This window comes from Cynocephalus volans, chromosome 9, assembly GCF_027409185.1.
Source record: "Cynocephalus volans isolate mCynVol1 chromosome 9, mCynVol1.pri, whole genome shotgun sequence".
In the NCBI taxonomy this organism is placed as follows: Eukaryota; Metazoa; Chordata; class Mammalia; order Dermoptera; family Cynocephalidae; genus Cynocephalus; species Cynocephalus volans.
The window spans coordinates 35,144,190-35,160,488 of NC_084468.1; the positions used below are offsets into that span (position 1 = coordinate 35,144,190).

Below are 16,299 nucleotides of genomic sequence, written 5' to 3' on the forward strand. Positions count from 1 at the left end.
TTTCGTCATCACGTTATTGTAACTCGTAAGGGCCCTGCGTATTGCGTCATGAGTGCGCGACGCCACTGAGGCTAGAGCAGCTAATCGCGGAGTAGTTCAGGTTCCAGTGGGTCAGGGGTGGCTTTGTCATAAACCAAGCGACCGTTTTTCCCTCCGTCCTTTCCAGGGTATTAGTGAACCCTCAATCCCTCGACCCTGCTAGGCCTAGTCAGGGGATGTCTCTACGCTGCCGGGACGCCGCCCGCACCCTGGGGCCCCGGGTGAGCGGTAGGATGACCGGGGTTCGGGCGTGGGGTGAGGGGCTCCCATCCCTTAGAGGGCCCAGTAATAAAAGGCCAACGCTTATTGAGTGTTCACCTGTAGCCAAGCACTGATCTAAACGTTTTTTATGTAGTATCTCATTTAATTCTCCCGACACCCCCATGAGGTGCAGTCTCTGGTACTGGTTTGTTGAAGGTCTCCCTGGGCTGGCGCTGAAGGTTTTCTTCCCGCTTAGAATGTGGTTTGTACCCTAGATTTAGTGGAGCACCCCAAATAACAACTCTGTTTTGGGCTCTGTCTGTGTATTAGACATCACTCTCACTGCTAAGAACACAAACATGTCCTCTAGGCTTTAGCTGTAGAGGTGGGCTAGGGCAGTAGCGATAATGCAGCGCTCTGACAAGCACTCTTTTTGAATTGTTGCAGGTACCTTTGCGTTACAGGTACTGACTCGTGAAGTTTAAAGTATTTGGGCTATCTCGTGCATGTTTTTGTTCAGATCTAGAAGCCAAATACCATGGTTTCTTCTGTTCAACAGATGTTTATTGAATGACTGCCATGTTCGAACATAGAAACAATGTAACCTAGAAAATAAAAACTTTAGGTTTGGTTTCTTTCCTTCTAGTTCTCTGAAGCCAACTGAGCATTACCTCTACGTTTTAACACTTAGTGCTTATCCAAAGCCCGAGCTAGAAAGATTTGCAAATTTCCTTTTGAACTTCCTTGACTCAAGTCAGGAATAGAAAATTTAAAGCTGTGGTACCTTCTCCATTTAAAGAGGTTTAAACTTGAGAGATAGTGCTAGCCAGTTAGCTCACTTGTTTAGAGCTTGGTGCTGATAACACCAACGTCAAGGGTTCTGATCCCCATACTGGCCAGCCGCCAAAAACCAAAAATCTTGAAAGACAAACTTTGTTGGTTTGTTTTTGTTTTTGTTTTTTTAAAGATGACCAGTAAGGGGATCTTAACCCTTGACTTGGTGTTGTCAGCACCAGGCTCTCCCAAGTGAGCCACGGGCCGGCCCCTTGAAAGACAAGCTTTGTAACTTTGTAGCACCAGTTAAATGGGGTACATGAAAGTGTGACATGTGGTAGACAGTTCCAATGGTTTTCAAATATATTCTAAATCGAGCAGTAAATAGTTAACTTCTATTCTCCTTTAGGGTTGGTTCCTTTCTCTTGGGTCCTCTTTAATCTTATATTCTAATCTCCTAGGCAATTATAACCCCTAAATAGTTTGACATAATTTATGAATCAGTTCTTTGGCTTTCCCCTCCCTTTAGGAATTATAGTGGGTTAAAACTAAATTTTTGCAGACTCCACTAAATGTCATAATGAACTCTCTTTCTTTAGGTATTTGGAAGATATTTATGCAGGCCTGTCAGACCATTCAGTTCCTTGCCAGATAAAAAACATGAATTTTTACAGAATGGGCCAGACCTTCAAGATTTTGTATCTGGTGATCTTGCAGACAAGAGCACCTGGGATGAATACAAAGGAAACTTAAAACGCCAGAAAGGAGAAAGGTAATTGAAATTTTGTGATAATTTTGATGTTCTATTCCTTCATTGTACATTATTTTCAGATATAACCATGCCCTTGAATATATTTTTAATTTCAGACTTTTAAAATTTAGCTGAAAATTATTATAAAGAAGTGACAACAGACCCAGATAGACCACGTAAGTAGGTGAAGTTGTTGGAATCTTTTCCTTTTCTCTGTGCCCTTTGACAGTTTTATTTTTCCAACCTTCCTAGAACTTCACCATCTTACCCTGCCATCTCCCCACTTTCTACTGAACATCTAATTTCTTCAGAGAGTAAAGGTTATCACCTTGCTACTAATCTATAAAATCTTGGTGAATTTTAATTGTTACTGGGTGTTGATCTAACTTGTTGCTTGTCCCAGTCACTTTACATATGACATGGATACCTTGCCTTAATTTGAAAGAATCGTGAGGGAATTTCTTGCAGAGGGCAAATTGGTTTTAGAGGTACTTTATTCAACAACTTCTAGATCAGGGCTGGCCCATGGCTCACTCGGGAGAGTGAAGTGCTAATAACACCAAGGCCACAGGTTCGGATCCTATATAGGGATGGCCGGTTGGCTTACTGGCTGAGCATGGTGCTGACAACACCAAGCCAAGGGTTGAGATCCCTTTACCGGTCATCTTTTAATTAAAAAAAAAAAAAAAAAAAAAAACTTCTAGATCACAAGTGGGTGAAAGTCAAGGGAAACCCAAGGATACATAGTCTTCACTCCAAATTTTAGATTTTTTTCTATCAAATAACCACCATAAAAATCTAGAATGTAAAGCAGATAGAGCACAGTTGGGATCTCTCCTTCCTCTTAACAAATAGAGTACTTTTGGGCAGTATTATTCATGGAGAATGAGATGTTCAAAAACTTCCTCATTCTTTTATTAGAGTGGTGTAACTCTGTGCCTTTGCAAAAGGTAGATGAACATAGTGCCTGTTAGTGTCCATTACTGGTGTTTTCTTTTCTTTCTTTTTTTTTTTTAAAGATGACCAATAAGGGGATCTTAACTCTTGACTTGGTGTTGTCAGCACCACAATCTCCCAAGTGAGCAACCAGCCATCCCTATATAGGGATCCGAACCCGTGGCCTTGGTGTTATCAGCACCACACTCTCCCGAGTGAGCACGGACCGGCCCATATTGCTGGTGTTTTCTAAAGTGGTTTGAGCAAGCCTAAATTTGATTCTCTATTCTTACTCCTATGGAAGAAATTATAAGAGTTAGTCCAGGATTATGGAGGATTAACTAGGAATTATAATAGAGCAAAATAACTTCAAAATGGTGTGATTATTTGGCAGCATCTTTGTTAATAGACAGTTTTGTTTGGCTTTCCTTAGGTTAAGACTACCTCCATGGCTAAAGACAGAGATTCCCATGGGGAAAAATTACAATAAACTGAAAAATACATTGCGGAATTTAAATCTCCATACAGTAAGTCTTCAAAGGGTTAACTATCCCTCTTAACCAAAAGCCATAATGTTTCTACATATATGTAACTTAAAAGTTATTAATAAGTATATAAATAATAACAAGGAAAGTAAATAAAGATGTTAAGGGATACTACCAGTAATGTACATTTAAAATAATTTTTCCTGCAAAAGATACAAAAGAATTTTTTTCCCTGCAACTTGGAAAACAAGGGGTTTTTGTTTGTTTTATATTACAAATTAAGTATGTGTTTGTTGGAAAGAGTATAAACTTAAATGTCACATATATAATCCCAAGTATTAACCATACCTCTTTAACCGTTCAATGTATATCCTTTCAATATATATATTTTCCTTTGCACGTATAAAATATATTCATTATATAGTTTTTAATTTTAAAATGGGATCCTAAACTGCCAGTTTGGCAGTTTAACAGCATTTTTTTTTTACTCACCACTGTACTAACGAGGAGTAACAGCATGTTTGAGTAGTGAATTTCTTAAAAATTATGTTGTGAGCAATGAGCAGTTTAAAATGTCTAATCACTAATTGTTCAGTTGGTGGATATTTTCAACCTAATTGTGCTCTGTTCCCTTTGACTCACAGGTATGTGAGGAAGCTCGGTGTCCCAATATTGGAGAGTGTTGGGGAGGTGGAGAATATGCTACTGCCACAGCCACAATCATGGTAAGGCCAACCTCAACCTCTGAAGCTTTAGTCTAGAAACTGAGAGGGAATATTTTGTGTCTTCTTCCTAAAAAATGTACATTATGAATCTCTGGTAATATTTTTCATTACGTATGAGTTTATGAAAAATATGAAGGAAAAAACCTGACAATAATCAACTTACTGTAATCTTATCCTTCTCTGAATAAATCTATTGTTGGTTCTTCCATCTCTCTGATAGCTAATCAAGTAATGCCTTAATCTAATGCTTCTATTAATTTTTGGAAATATTATTCATAATGTTTACCTTTTTATGTATTTTCTCTTTCAACTATTTAACAAGAAGGAGCTGTGCCTTCTGTTTAACTCCCATAGAAACCTGCACATTGATCTGTCAATTGAATATTTTAAGTCTTTAAAATCATATTTATTGATCATTGAGTGGATACAAAAGAATCTTTATAAACAATGTGTGGATTATAAAGAATAACAATACAATAGACACCCTGATACTCACCTACAGTTTGAGAGTAGAACATTAGCATTATCTTTGAACCCCTCTGTATACACCTCAAACTGTATATTAGGAGCCCATTTTCAAATTGAATTTTTAAATTTATTTATTTATTTATTTTTGGCAGTTGGCCAATATGAATTTTTAAGTTTAAATTGTGTGTCCCTTCCTGTTCCTATCCCCTTTCCCTTCACACTATTTTTAATTCTGAGTTTATCATTTCCTTTTAGTTTTGAATGTTATGAATTTCTTATAAACTATACACATTCTTTAGAACGTGCTTTATACTCTCAACATTATGTTCTTGAGGGTCATCTGTCCCTTTGATTTAAATTGTAACCTCTCTATTCTAGTTGATGGGTGACACATGTACAAGAGGTTGCAGATTTTGTTCTGTTAAGACTGCGAGAAATCCACCTCCACTGGATGCCAATGAGCCCTACAATACTGCAAAGGCAATTGCAGAGTGGGGTCTGGATTATGTTGTCCTGACATCTGTGGATCGAGATGGTTAGTTTATCGTCATGATCTCTACCAGAAATTGGCTCTTACTAAGTTGTGACATCATATTGAGCATTAGATTATTTTCTTTCTAGATATGCCTGATGGGGGAGCTGAACACATTGCAAAGACGGTATCATACTTAAAGGAAAGGTACTTCTTTTTTCATTTGTTTGTGTAACTTAAGGACCTTTTTGGATCCATATAAATTCAGTTTATGTAAGGTCTTTACATTAAAGCAGTGGTTATTAACCTTTTTGGGGGTTTCAAACCTTTCAGATAATCTGCTAGAAATTATGTGGTCATTTCTCCAGAAAAAGCATATTCACACATACAAATACGTATTTGCAGAAAATTTTAGGGGTTCGGTGGCATGAACTTATCCATGAATCTTTGGTGCCTTCTTCATATTTGAGCATCAGTCTAAACTTTGAATAATTTTCATAAAACTGCAGTCTTTTTAGTACTAATTTGGAATAAATCATTACCTAGGAGTAGTTAGGTTGAGATAAGCTTCAGCATTGTTACAATATGTAAGTCCTGGTACAGATTTTATCATATTCATATGTCCTGGGAATTTTACTCATAATCCACATTTTATTAATATTTTAATCCCATGCATTTTAAAAAGCATAAAAAAGAAAGGCCGGCCCGTGGCTCACTTGGCAGAGCGTGGTGCTGACAACAAGTCAAGTGTTAAGATCCCCTTACCAGTCTTTTTAGGAAAAAAGAAAAAAAGAGGAGCTACACCCACCTCCTACAACTTCGTGGTAGTCTAGCACCAAGCATACTAAGTAAATGAGTTTTTTTAGTTATTCACCAATATTTCCTATTATAGTTCATTTTTTAAAAAATCTGTTTGCAAGCCACTAAAATTATTTCACAAGGCTCAATGAGTCTCAACTTGTTGTTAAAAAACTAGTGAGTTATAGGCTGTGTTCTTTCAGCATCTTTTATATTCAGGAGAAAGTATATATGTGTTCTTTTCTGCATGTTTTCTCAGGGAATAGCTCCAGACACTTTGCCATTGTGTTTGTGAAAAAATTTATCAGCTATCCGAATCATCTCTTCTGGTGTCAAAGGGAACAGTTCTGTGCCCTAGTTCACATTATAATGCTCGAATGAATAGATATATCCACAATATAAATAGGAAGATTAATGATTAGCTTGCACTTCATTTAAACAAAGCTCATGACTCAGCAACCCAGAAATTAGTTTTTAAACCCATAGCACTTGTGAAACATTTGCCTAAAGAAAGAGAAGAGGCAACTATTTAATGAATTTTAAAAGAAATCAAAGTTAAAACAATCAAATAATATTTTTATTCACATAAGAAATGACCCAATTCATTTTCCAAAGAGTAAAAAAAGTATTTTGTATTCAGTGTATAAAATATTTTATATTTTAATTCTTTTAAACAATATTATGTTTCTAAAACCTACTCAAATTAGGTTTAAAAGTCGATATAATCTCAAATTTTATTCTAATTGCTATTTGCCTGCGGATGTGTTTTAACCACTACGTACATAGTATTTGATGGTTTGAGGGTTTTTTTTTTTTTTGTATAATGGTTCATATGTGAACATTTGTATATTCATGCTTGTCTTGGCAAAGTTCTAAAGATTACGGTGTTGAAACGGATACTGAATCAGTATGGATAATTTCTATTTTGAGCAAGTTATATCAATTCTTTACCTCACTTTAATACTTATCTTTTTTCCCCCTAGGAATCCAAAAATTCTTGTGGAATGTCTCACGCCTGATTTCCGAGGAGATCTTAAAGCAATAGAAAAAGTTGCTCTGTCAGGATTAGATGTATATGCACATAATGTAGAAACAGTTCCAGAATTACAGAGGTGATTACATGTACAGAATAATGTTGGAGAGTTAGGAGGGTCATAATATGCTATATATATTCTCACATTTTTTTAGGGGTGAACTTTGCTGTTGACTTTTACAAAGTAAACTCTCTTTCTTCCTTTCTATCTCTCTTTTTTAAACAAACCCGTGTATGTCTATTACAGAAAAATCAGAAAATAGAGCCAATAAAAAGTGTAAATATCTCCCACAATATTTCCACCTGGTAATATCAATTACTAATATATCAGTGTTTATAATATATACACTAAAGTATTAGTAACTGATATTACTAACATTTACTATGTGAGTTTTGATAAAAGCATACATAATGAGCATCTTTTTTTCTCTTTTTTTAAAATAGTATCACATCACAAATGCCAATGAGTGTTGTTTTTTTCAAAGAACAGTTTTCAGAGGGGAAAAAATTACAAGCAATTTGCCTTGGCTGTAATTTTAAAGAAAAGTCTTTTAAAAATACATTTGGCACTAATAATTGCAATAAATAGTGCAGAAGAAGAACTGGTATCCAGATGTGCCTTAAATCTGTCTTAAAAAGTAGATAGTGGACTGGCTGCTTAGCTCAGTTGGTTAGACTGGGTGTTATAACACCAAGGTCAAGGATCTGGGTCCCCATACTGACCAGCCACCAAGAAAAAAGTAAACAGCAACAACAATAACAAAAAAGTAGACACTGTTCTTCCTCACTCTTCCTAATAATTTTAGTAGTTAGAAATTACTAAGGACAGTTATTCTATGCAGTGACAATATTCAAATTTCAGAAAAATGAAAATTATTTTAAACTTCAGGCAAGATTAATATTTTTCACTTTCTTTAATTTTAGTAAAGTATTTGGCAATGATTTTATTAGCTTCTACACATTGTTCTGTGTCAAAGGACCTGAAAGAAGTTATATTAAATAACCAGCCCTTCCCCTAAATCATAAAAATTAAGGAGCACAACTTAATTTCAGTGGAGAAATCATTTCAAAAAGTACTCTCTATATTGTTAGTTTTGTGGTTATTTTTAAATTTGTAAATCTGTTTTCCCTCTTCCCTGTGAACTAGTGTCTTAACTAAAAAAAAAAATCAATTACTTTTTTTGTTTTCTTTCTTTTTTTTTTTTAGTTGAATCATAATTGATTATACATATTTTTGGGATTCAACACTGACGTATGTTGATCAAATCAATATTATTAGCATATATATTATTACAAATCGTACTTATTCTTTATGCCCCTTATCCAATTTCTCCCCATCCCCCCCCACCTCTGATAACCCTAGATTTCTTCTCTCTTTCTGGAAGAGTAACAGTTACTCTGTTGATTTGTTGCCTAAATGATCTGTCCAGTGCTGAGAGTTATGTTCAGGTCCCCCACTAGTAATGGAGAGCAGGTGCTTCTCTGTCACTCTGGAGTGGGCTTTGTGGAGAGAGACATACTCTTCTCTGGTCTCTGCTCATGACTCTCCTGTGTCAATGCACTCGAGTGTCTGGCGGGCCATCTGCATGGTGGTTGTGGCATCTAGCCACTTTTGCAGCAGCCGTAGACATTGTGGTGGCTGTGGTGGGCCATGTTTTGTTTTGTTTGGTGGCTGGTCAGTACAGGGATTAAACCCTAGACCTTGGTGTTCAAATCAATTACATGTTTAAAGCTGCATTAGAATTCAAATGAATGCTGGTTAACCATCAGCAACTTTCTGGCCTTTTGGCTTTGTCACCATTTAAGTCATGGTGTTTTGGCCATTGCTGAATTCTAGCACACAGCCTGTTCCAACCCTGTAATGATACCACCACCAGTGGGTGCCAGTTTCCCTGATTTCACTTGAGAAACATTATCCTTCCCTGTGAAAATTCCAGAATTGTGCATTTCTTTACCTACAACATGGCAATGTTGCATACTCACCAACAGAGGGCAGCTTAGTCTTGAGAAAATAAATGAACATAAAACTTTCAACCCTCTAAAATGTGGGTTCGGGTTAAATAGCTTTTTCTTTCTTCAATATGAAGATGGTCTTATTCTGCTTTTTCCCTTCTCTTTTGACTACACCATATAATCATTAATTTTTAGCTTCAGAATTCTGGTTTCTCAGTGCATTAACCGAAGTGATTTCTTCCATTATAGATTTCTCTGCTCCATGCTTGAGAGGGCTTAAAAGTAGACAGTGTTTGGGAACCCAGTAAGGCCTTGTTTTCCTTTCTAAATTAACAGGGATTTGGGCACAAATGCTACCATTGAACCATATGATGTAATATAATGTCGAGAATGTACTTTTCTGGTCTTTCAGGTTGCTTGCATAACTATGCATTTAGTTGAACTTATGGTTATTCTAGCTGACAACAGCCCTGATGTTTTTCAGGAAAGTTCGTGATCCCCGGGCCAATTTCAACCAGTCTCTGCGTGTACTGAAACATGCCAAGGAGGTTCAGCCTGATGTTATTTCTAAAACATCTATAATGTTGGGTTTAGGCGAGAATGATGAACAAGTATATGCAACAATGAAAGGTAGATTGAAAAATTAAAAATCTTTCCTATTTCATTTGAGTACTAGCAGGAACCCCATTTTTAAGGCCCTGTTAAATTTGTGCTTCCTCTGTAGTCTCAGTGCAATTGCTAATAAGAACAAAGTAAAGTACGTAGTGGTAAACAGCAGCATAGAAAGGAAAGAAAGTATGTTTTCTTAGAACTTTATGGAATGATATGAACGAAGCTCAGGATATGAGATTTGTATCCCATTTTATTCACCTGCCTTTCATCCAATAAAAACATGATTTTGTTCATCTTTCTTATTCTGTTATTGGACAGTTTTTGAAAGCCAGCCAAGTACTAGGCATTGACAGTTCATAGATGAATAAGACCAATCCAATAAGGCCTTCGAGGAAGAGCTTACTTGTAGCATTGTCACAAAACATGGTGTGCTTAGGATTTTGCTGAACCTTAGTCCTGTGAACCCATTTGCTTTGTGATTCTTGGGCTTTTTAAACTTTGAATATAAAAGTTTTTATTTTACCTGAGGGCCCTTGGCCTACTTGCAGTTATTTAGTGGTTTAAGGACTAAGAAGTTCAAATAGTAATTAAAAGCTGCTCTTTACCACAATGCATACAGCTTTTTATTAGAAAGATTCTGATATGTCAGGAATCAATTCACATTCCCCAAAGCATACTTTGTACATTGAATAAAAGCCTAATACAGCATGTCTGGTCTCTGATATGGATTAGGCTTGGCCAATTATCTCAGTTGGTTATAGTGCAGCTTTATAACTCCAAAGTCACAGGTTTGGATCCCTATACCAGCCAGCTTCCACACACACAGAAAAAAAGATACATAATCTAATATGGATGTTTTCAGGCTTTTGCGTATATTGGTCCCTTCACCTTCTCTGCCCAACAGACTCCTGCCCTAAAGCACCCTCCACTCAGCATTTATTCTATGGTATTAGAGGTATTTATCTTTATATCTATCAGCCCCACATGATTACCTTAATCATTCCTAAATTTTCAACCCTAATCATAGTCCACCCACTAAATACTTTTGAATTAATAAGTATAGTCTTATTCCTCAACATGAAGATTATAGACTAACATATGGCTCACACTGTTCTGAAATATTCCCCAGGAAAATAATGTTTAGATCTACAATTTTAACATTGTGAAAACATCTCCTAATGTAATTTGTGCTTTTCTCCTACAGCACTTCGTGAGGCAGACGTGGACTGTTTGACTTTAGGACAATATATGCAGCCAACAAAGCGCCACCTTAAGGTACAGATATCTTGAATTTCCAAATTTTTTTGATAATTTAAAGTAAATCTTTGTTATCCACAGGTAAAATTAAGAAACTGATGTTTTTTTAGTATAATGTTCCATTTATATAAGTCCCAGTTTCTGTTTTATATTATCTACATAAAGCAGCTACACTGGCACTTATTTGTTGCTCCTCAAATTGTACAACTCTCAAGTGAACTCATAAAAAAAGAATTAAAAAATTGAGAAATTGCACTCATTCACACTTGGTGGTTGTGTGACTTGTTTTAGAGTTATGTGAGAGCCAGAGGTGAAGTAAGAATGAGAAGCCAGCCTTTCTATTTCTAGAATAGAACTTATCCGTTCAGTCAGGAAACTCGTGTCGAGTAGTGACCATGTGCCAGTCACAATGCTAAGCAGAAGATACAAGATGAGGAAAAGAGTCTTGTCCTCAGGATGTCATAGGCATGACTAATTCTTGATTATGCCTGTTAATCAATGAAGAAAAATGTAGATAAGTAATCTCTATAGATAATTGCATCTTTTTTGTCTGTCCTTCAGAATAGCTAATGCAGTACAAAATTTATATGTTTCCCCACCTCCCTAATTCTCTATAATTACATTCTGATAGAGTGGCCAACAAATTAACCAGTAAACATGTAGTTAGTGAGGAGGAAAGCTTGGGAGGGACCTGTTTAAATTATGAAGTGAAAACCATTCTGAATACATGAGTATAGACTTTCTATAGAATCATAATTATTTAAAGGAAGGGCTCACCGGTTAGCTCAGATGGTTAGAGTGCAGCCTAATAACCCCAAGGTCACAGATTCAGAGCCCAGTACCAGCCAGGTGCCAAAAAAAAAAGATGAAAAAAAAATTTTATTTAGGGAATTGTAGAATCTGATCAGAAGTAATTGTTTAAATCTAGGTTGAAGAATATATTACTCCTGAAAAGTTCAAACACTGGGAAAAAGTAGGAAATGAACTTGGATTTCATTATACTGCAAGTGGCCCTTTGGTGCGTTCTTCATATAAAGCAGGTAAGTTAGATTGCAGGGGATGGTTTTATTTAGGCCATTAACTTTCCACATTAAGTTCTACCCCAAATCACCAAAACCCTAGTACAATTATAATGGCTGTAGTTGTTTTTTGGCAGGTGGCAGGCAGCCGGGGTTGGGGGGAAGGGGAAATTTTTTTTCAGGAATATACCTAGAAGCTTTGCTCCTTAGGGGTCATATTAAGAAGAAGTTTCTCTTAAACCGAATTTGTTCCTTAACACCCTCCAACACACACCTTTATAACTCAGCAACTATGATGAAAGCAGAAACCATTAGTTGATTAGTTTATTCTGTATTTGGATTTCATTAAGATATGACAAAGCATGCCAAGCGTATAATATGGTTTTCTGAAAAGTGTATATTCATTTGAAAGTGATGCCAGCTGCATTTCCAGACTCCCAATTTGAGATCAATTTAAGCACTGAAAAGTATCTATTTGGTAGTCTTGCTGCTTGCAGTGTTAATGTCTTTATATTTTCCTCCCCAGAGGCAACAGAAAAAACAATCCTTAAAATTATTTTTCCTACAGAAATTTTTAGTACTTTTACTACCTACAATACATTTTTTCACCTTTGGAATTTCAGCTCTTATTTTGATCAGTAGTTTGAGCTGATTTATGAAAATAGAAGCATTTCCAAGGGATAAAAAGTCATATGATAATGGACATCAGAAGGCACATGAGAGCATATCTGAAGACGGAATTTAATCTAAAAATGTTTATGATGTTTTTCCTGTCAGTTGGACTTAACAATTATAACTGTTAAGAATAAACAGCTAGGTATTTTTTGGATAGTCTAAAATACATTATTACTGGGCTGGCCGGTTAGCTCAGTTGGTTAGAGAGTGGTGCTCTTAACACCAATGTCCAGGGTTTAGTCCCTGTACTGGCCAGCCACTAAAAAAATAAAATGTTATTGCTATTAGTGATCTTTTAAATGATTACTTTATATATTGGGGTCTAAGTTATAGATATGTTTTAAATTAGGCATAAATTCTATTTGAAAAAATTAATGTTCAAGTATTAGTAATATTCAATGTGATTCTATAAAGCAGTGTAAGGCATTTTAATGAACCAACAGCTTATCCTGGTTACAAAATCCAAGAATTTAACATTGACTGACAGGATGTGGGGACTTTGAAAACCAATAATTATAAGTGATTTAGTTTTCAAGCAGTACTACTGGCAAGCTAAAAATATACATAAAGGATAGAATCAATGTCTGCTTCTAGAGTGGGTAAAGTAGAGTAAAATCATTTGAAAAGAGTTATTTTATTTTGGGGGGGGAAATTTCTAACCTTTATAAAGGAGTGAGTTATTAATGCTTTTTAATACTTTTTAAATTACCAGTAAAAGATTGAATTCTGGTACTTGGAGCATTAGACTTAGAGGATGGATTAGGGCCTGGTAATGTTGGTTCTACTCCTACCAGATTTAGATGAGATATAGAGCATCACAGATTACTTAGCTGTGTTAGGAGCCTTGGTATTTTTGGTGATTGCGTACGGATATGATCATCACAGTTCTACTCATATATGTAAGATACCAAAGAAAAGTTAATCAGACCCCTCATAAAATCAGGCCTCCAGTGCCAAAATCTATCAATAAAATTGAGCCATGCTGTAACAGTGACAGACTAAATGGAACCTTAATGGCCTGAAAAGTGAGTGTTCCCCTGTAAGCAGCTAATTTATGGTGCAGGCATAACTCAGGGTGGGGGAAAAGCCCATTATAAATGAAGAACTCTTGCTTCCCTAGAGAGGAATAAGCTAAAGAGATTCCATCAGATGAGTCTGCCCAACTGCAACAAGGTCTGTTTTATGAACCTCAGATCCAGGCTAATAATGTAGCACAATTGCTCTCTGAAATGAATTTTGCCAACAGCAATACTTTGTCAGCAATGAGGAATAGATGGTCACATAAAGTGGAATAAATGTACAGAAGCAGACCCGTACATACAATGGGGTCACCCTTTGTAATACTGGGTTACTAGAAAGAATAGTCATAGAGACTGTAGTGATAAAAATTTTTTTAAAAAGAACAATGACTCATCATTATTGTTGGGGAAAAGACCAGATATAGGAGATAGTTAGATTAGAAAAATACTGCTGTTAGGGCCGGCCCTTGGCTCACTTGGGAGAGTGTGGTGCTGATGACACCAAGGCCACAGATTCGGATCCCTATATAGGGATGGCCGGTTGGCTCACTTGGGAGAGTGTGGTGCTAATGACACCAAGGCCACAGATTCGGATCCCTATATAGGGATGGCCGGTTGGCTCACTTGAGAGAGCATGGTGCTGACAACACCGAGTCAAGCGTTGGGATCCTCTTACCGGTCATCTTATTAAAAAAAAACAAAAAAACAAAAAATACTGCTGCTGAGATTTGAGAAGAGAGAAATGTCAATAAATACAAAAGTCTTCTTTAAAAGGGGAACACCGAAATATTATTCTGAAATAGTAGTCTTACAGTTATTTACTTTAAATTGGTACTAATGTGTTTTCATTCTTTCTAAATAGGTGAATTTTTCCTGAAAAATCTAGTGGCTAAAAGAAAAACAAGTGCACTCTAAAACTTTGAAAAGACCTTCAGGATCACAGAAATTTTAAAAATTTGATTCCAGTTGGCAATAGAGGTGATGTCAGAATGCCTAGACTTCAGTGGATGTACCCCACTCTTTTTGCTTAAAGAAAAATGTCAATAAGCTGTATATATTAAATTATAGTAATTCACTTGGCTTTTAGCATATCTTCTTCATCCCAGTAAATTGTTGCTTGCTATGATATAATCATAAAATAGCTTTGTAATATGATATAATCATAAAATAGCTTTGTAAGAATTTGCTGTTAACATTATAATTTTAAAAATACATCAAAAACTTCCAGAAGATTTTTCAAGCTCCTGTTGCCTATACATTATCTTCACATCTCACTTAAGAAAAATGAAAAGCCAAAATTTCATTTATGTTCCTGTGATGAAACAGTCAACATAGATAAAGACTATGATCAGTTTACTTATGATTAGCGTGTGTCCTTTTCATAATAGTATAATATCATTGGAATTGTGCAGAAAGGCTTAAGATGTTGATTCTTTACATTGGTATGACTACTTCGGATCCTGCAGAACAGTTTTACAGTGATTACTTGTTTAGTACCCCTATGAAACCGAGACAGTGATGTTGTTCAAGGCATGGAGATATAACCTAAGAAATATCAACCCTCATTTGTATAGTGCTTATTTGTAAACTACATGCACTCTCCCATTTATTCCTTTTATTCCTCACATTACTCTGGTGAGATGGTTGCATTATATAATAATGACCAGAAAAAGGAATTTCCTTCTAAAATACTAATACTCACCACAGATGTGTACAATCAACTGTGTAACAATAAAAAAAAAAAATTACTAATACTCAATCTGTTGACTCTGAATCCTGTCTTTGTACTTCTTCAGCAATTCACACAGGAAATTTTTAGGTGGTTATATTGTAAAATATGTAATGTGGCTGGCCAATTCTATTTTGATTTATAAATAAATGAACCAGTATTTATTATAAATGTAAAGAATAACTTTGGAAATTGGTTACATTTTAATTTAACCCAAGGAAGGATTATATACTACTTTATAGATCCTAATAAGTTTTGCTGTGTAAATTTAATCCCACTGATTTTAAGTTTAAACATCTCAAGTCATTACCACCTTAAAAACTGATTTCACAGAAAAAAATGGATTATTTTTCAGACTGCGATTTTGTGACATAATGTAGATGTTTCCTGATAGTTGAGCCTTTTGCACAGTGTAGGCCAATGGTAATGAAACTTTTTAACAGGGAATCATTTTATCAAATGAAATTTTCATGGAACCCCAATGTAAAATAATTAAAATGGCATTTTATTAGCACAAATGTATGTTAAAGTTGAGATTTATAACTTTTATTTATTCTGTATACAAAAATAGTGAATGATAAAATGAAGCTATTTTTCCATATGAAAATGTGAAATTAGGAGTTACGGAGGATATTTGCAGTCTTCTGTCAGCCTCAGTAGTCTACTTGTTCTTTTGTTTTGTCTTGGTTGCATAGTATTGAGAAAAATCCTGATTGATACCAGCTGAAGAATAGTAAATTATTACAAAAAGGTTTTAAAACAAACACTTTATCTTGCCATCTCTGGATACTCTGCAGTTAAACTCAATCCAGAAACTTGAAAGAGGAGTATCAGGAAATGTTTGTTTCAAAGTGGAATCACAAATAATGTCCTGATTTGTAATTCATTCACTCCTTATTGCATAACTGACCATTATACCCAACTAGAATGTGTGCGATGAAATGCCTGAGTCTTGGGGTAATCTGAGTGTGGTGAACATGTGTTGTAGAGGTGTACTCCCTTGCACAACTGTAGAAGAATGGACGGATGAATTTTAAGAGCCCAGGGCAGAGCTTTGACCTTCCTTAACAATGATTCATTTATAAGAAGTGCATTTAAATGCACAGACATTGGCTGGCTGGGTAGTTCAGTTGGTTAGAGCACACCCTTGTAACAGCAGGGTCAAGGGTTCAGCTTTATACTGGCCAGCTGCTAAAAACATTAAAAAATAAATGCACAGTCATGGCAAGAAGTCTGTACAAAAATCTGGCAGTGCAAGTTAATGTATCAGTGGTTTACAATGTATTAAAACTGGGTTTTAACATATTTCAGTGTGTGTGATCTTTTCCTTTCTGTAACACAAATGGCATTTTT

The 16,299-nt window shown here is 35.7% G+C and overlaps 1 protein-coding gene across 3 annotated transcripts; it reads left to right on the forward strand.

Annotated features, from left to right (window-relative positions):
• Nucleotides 1-91: 91 nt before the first annotated feature.
• Nucleotides 92-16,235, forward strand: LIAS (lipoic acid synthetase). Of its 3 annotated transcripts, XM_063107855.1 has the most exons (11): nt 92-260; nt 1,614-1,786; nt 3,135-3,228; nt 3,831-3,911; nt 4,758-4,914; nt 5,001-5,058; nt 6,633-6,761; nt 9,120-9,265; nt 10,452-10,522; nt 11,433-11,544; nt 14,080-16,235. In XM_063107855.1, the coding sequence occupies exons 1-11, from the start codon at nt 216-218 to the stop codon at nt 14,130-14,132; spliced, it is 1,119 nt and encodes a 372-aa protein (XP_062963925.1). In that variant the 5' UTR covers nt 92-215; the 3' UTR covers nt 14,133-16,235. The 3 variants fall into 3 exon arrangements, with proteins under 3 accessions (XP_062963925.1, XP_062963927.1, XP_062963926.1); XM_063107856.1 differs by lacking the exons at nt 92-260; nt 1,614-1,786 and adding an exon at nt 1,888-1,941; XM_063107857.1 differs by lacking the exons at nt 3,135-3,228; nt 4,758-4,914; nt 5,001-5,058.
• The last annotated feature ends 64 nt before the right edge of the window (nt 16,236-16,299 follow it).

Bases quoted from the DNA above. Each gene is read 5' to 3' on its own strand.
- LIAS (XM_063107855.1), top strand. From the start codon at position 216: ATGTCTCTACGCTGCCGGGACGCCGCCCGCACCCTGGGGCCCCGG. The intron at 5,059-6,632 runs GTACTTCTTTTT...TTTTCCCCCTAG, and splicing joins GTATCATACTTAAAGGAAAG to GAATCCAAAAATTCTTGTGG. The intron at 11,545-14,079 runs GTAAGTTAGATT...CTTTCTAAATAG, and splicing joins GCGTTCTTCATATAAAGCAG to GTGAATTTTTCCTGAAAAAT.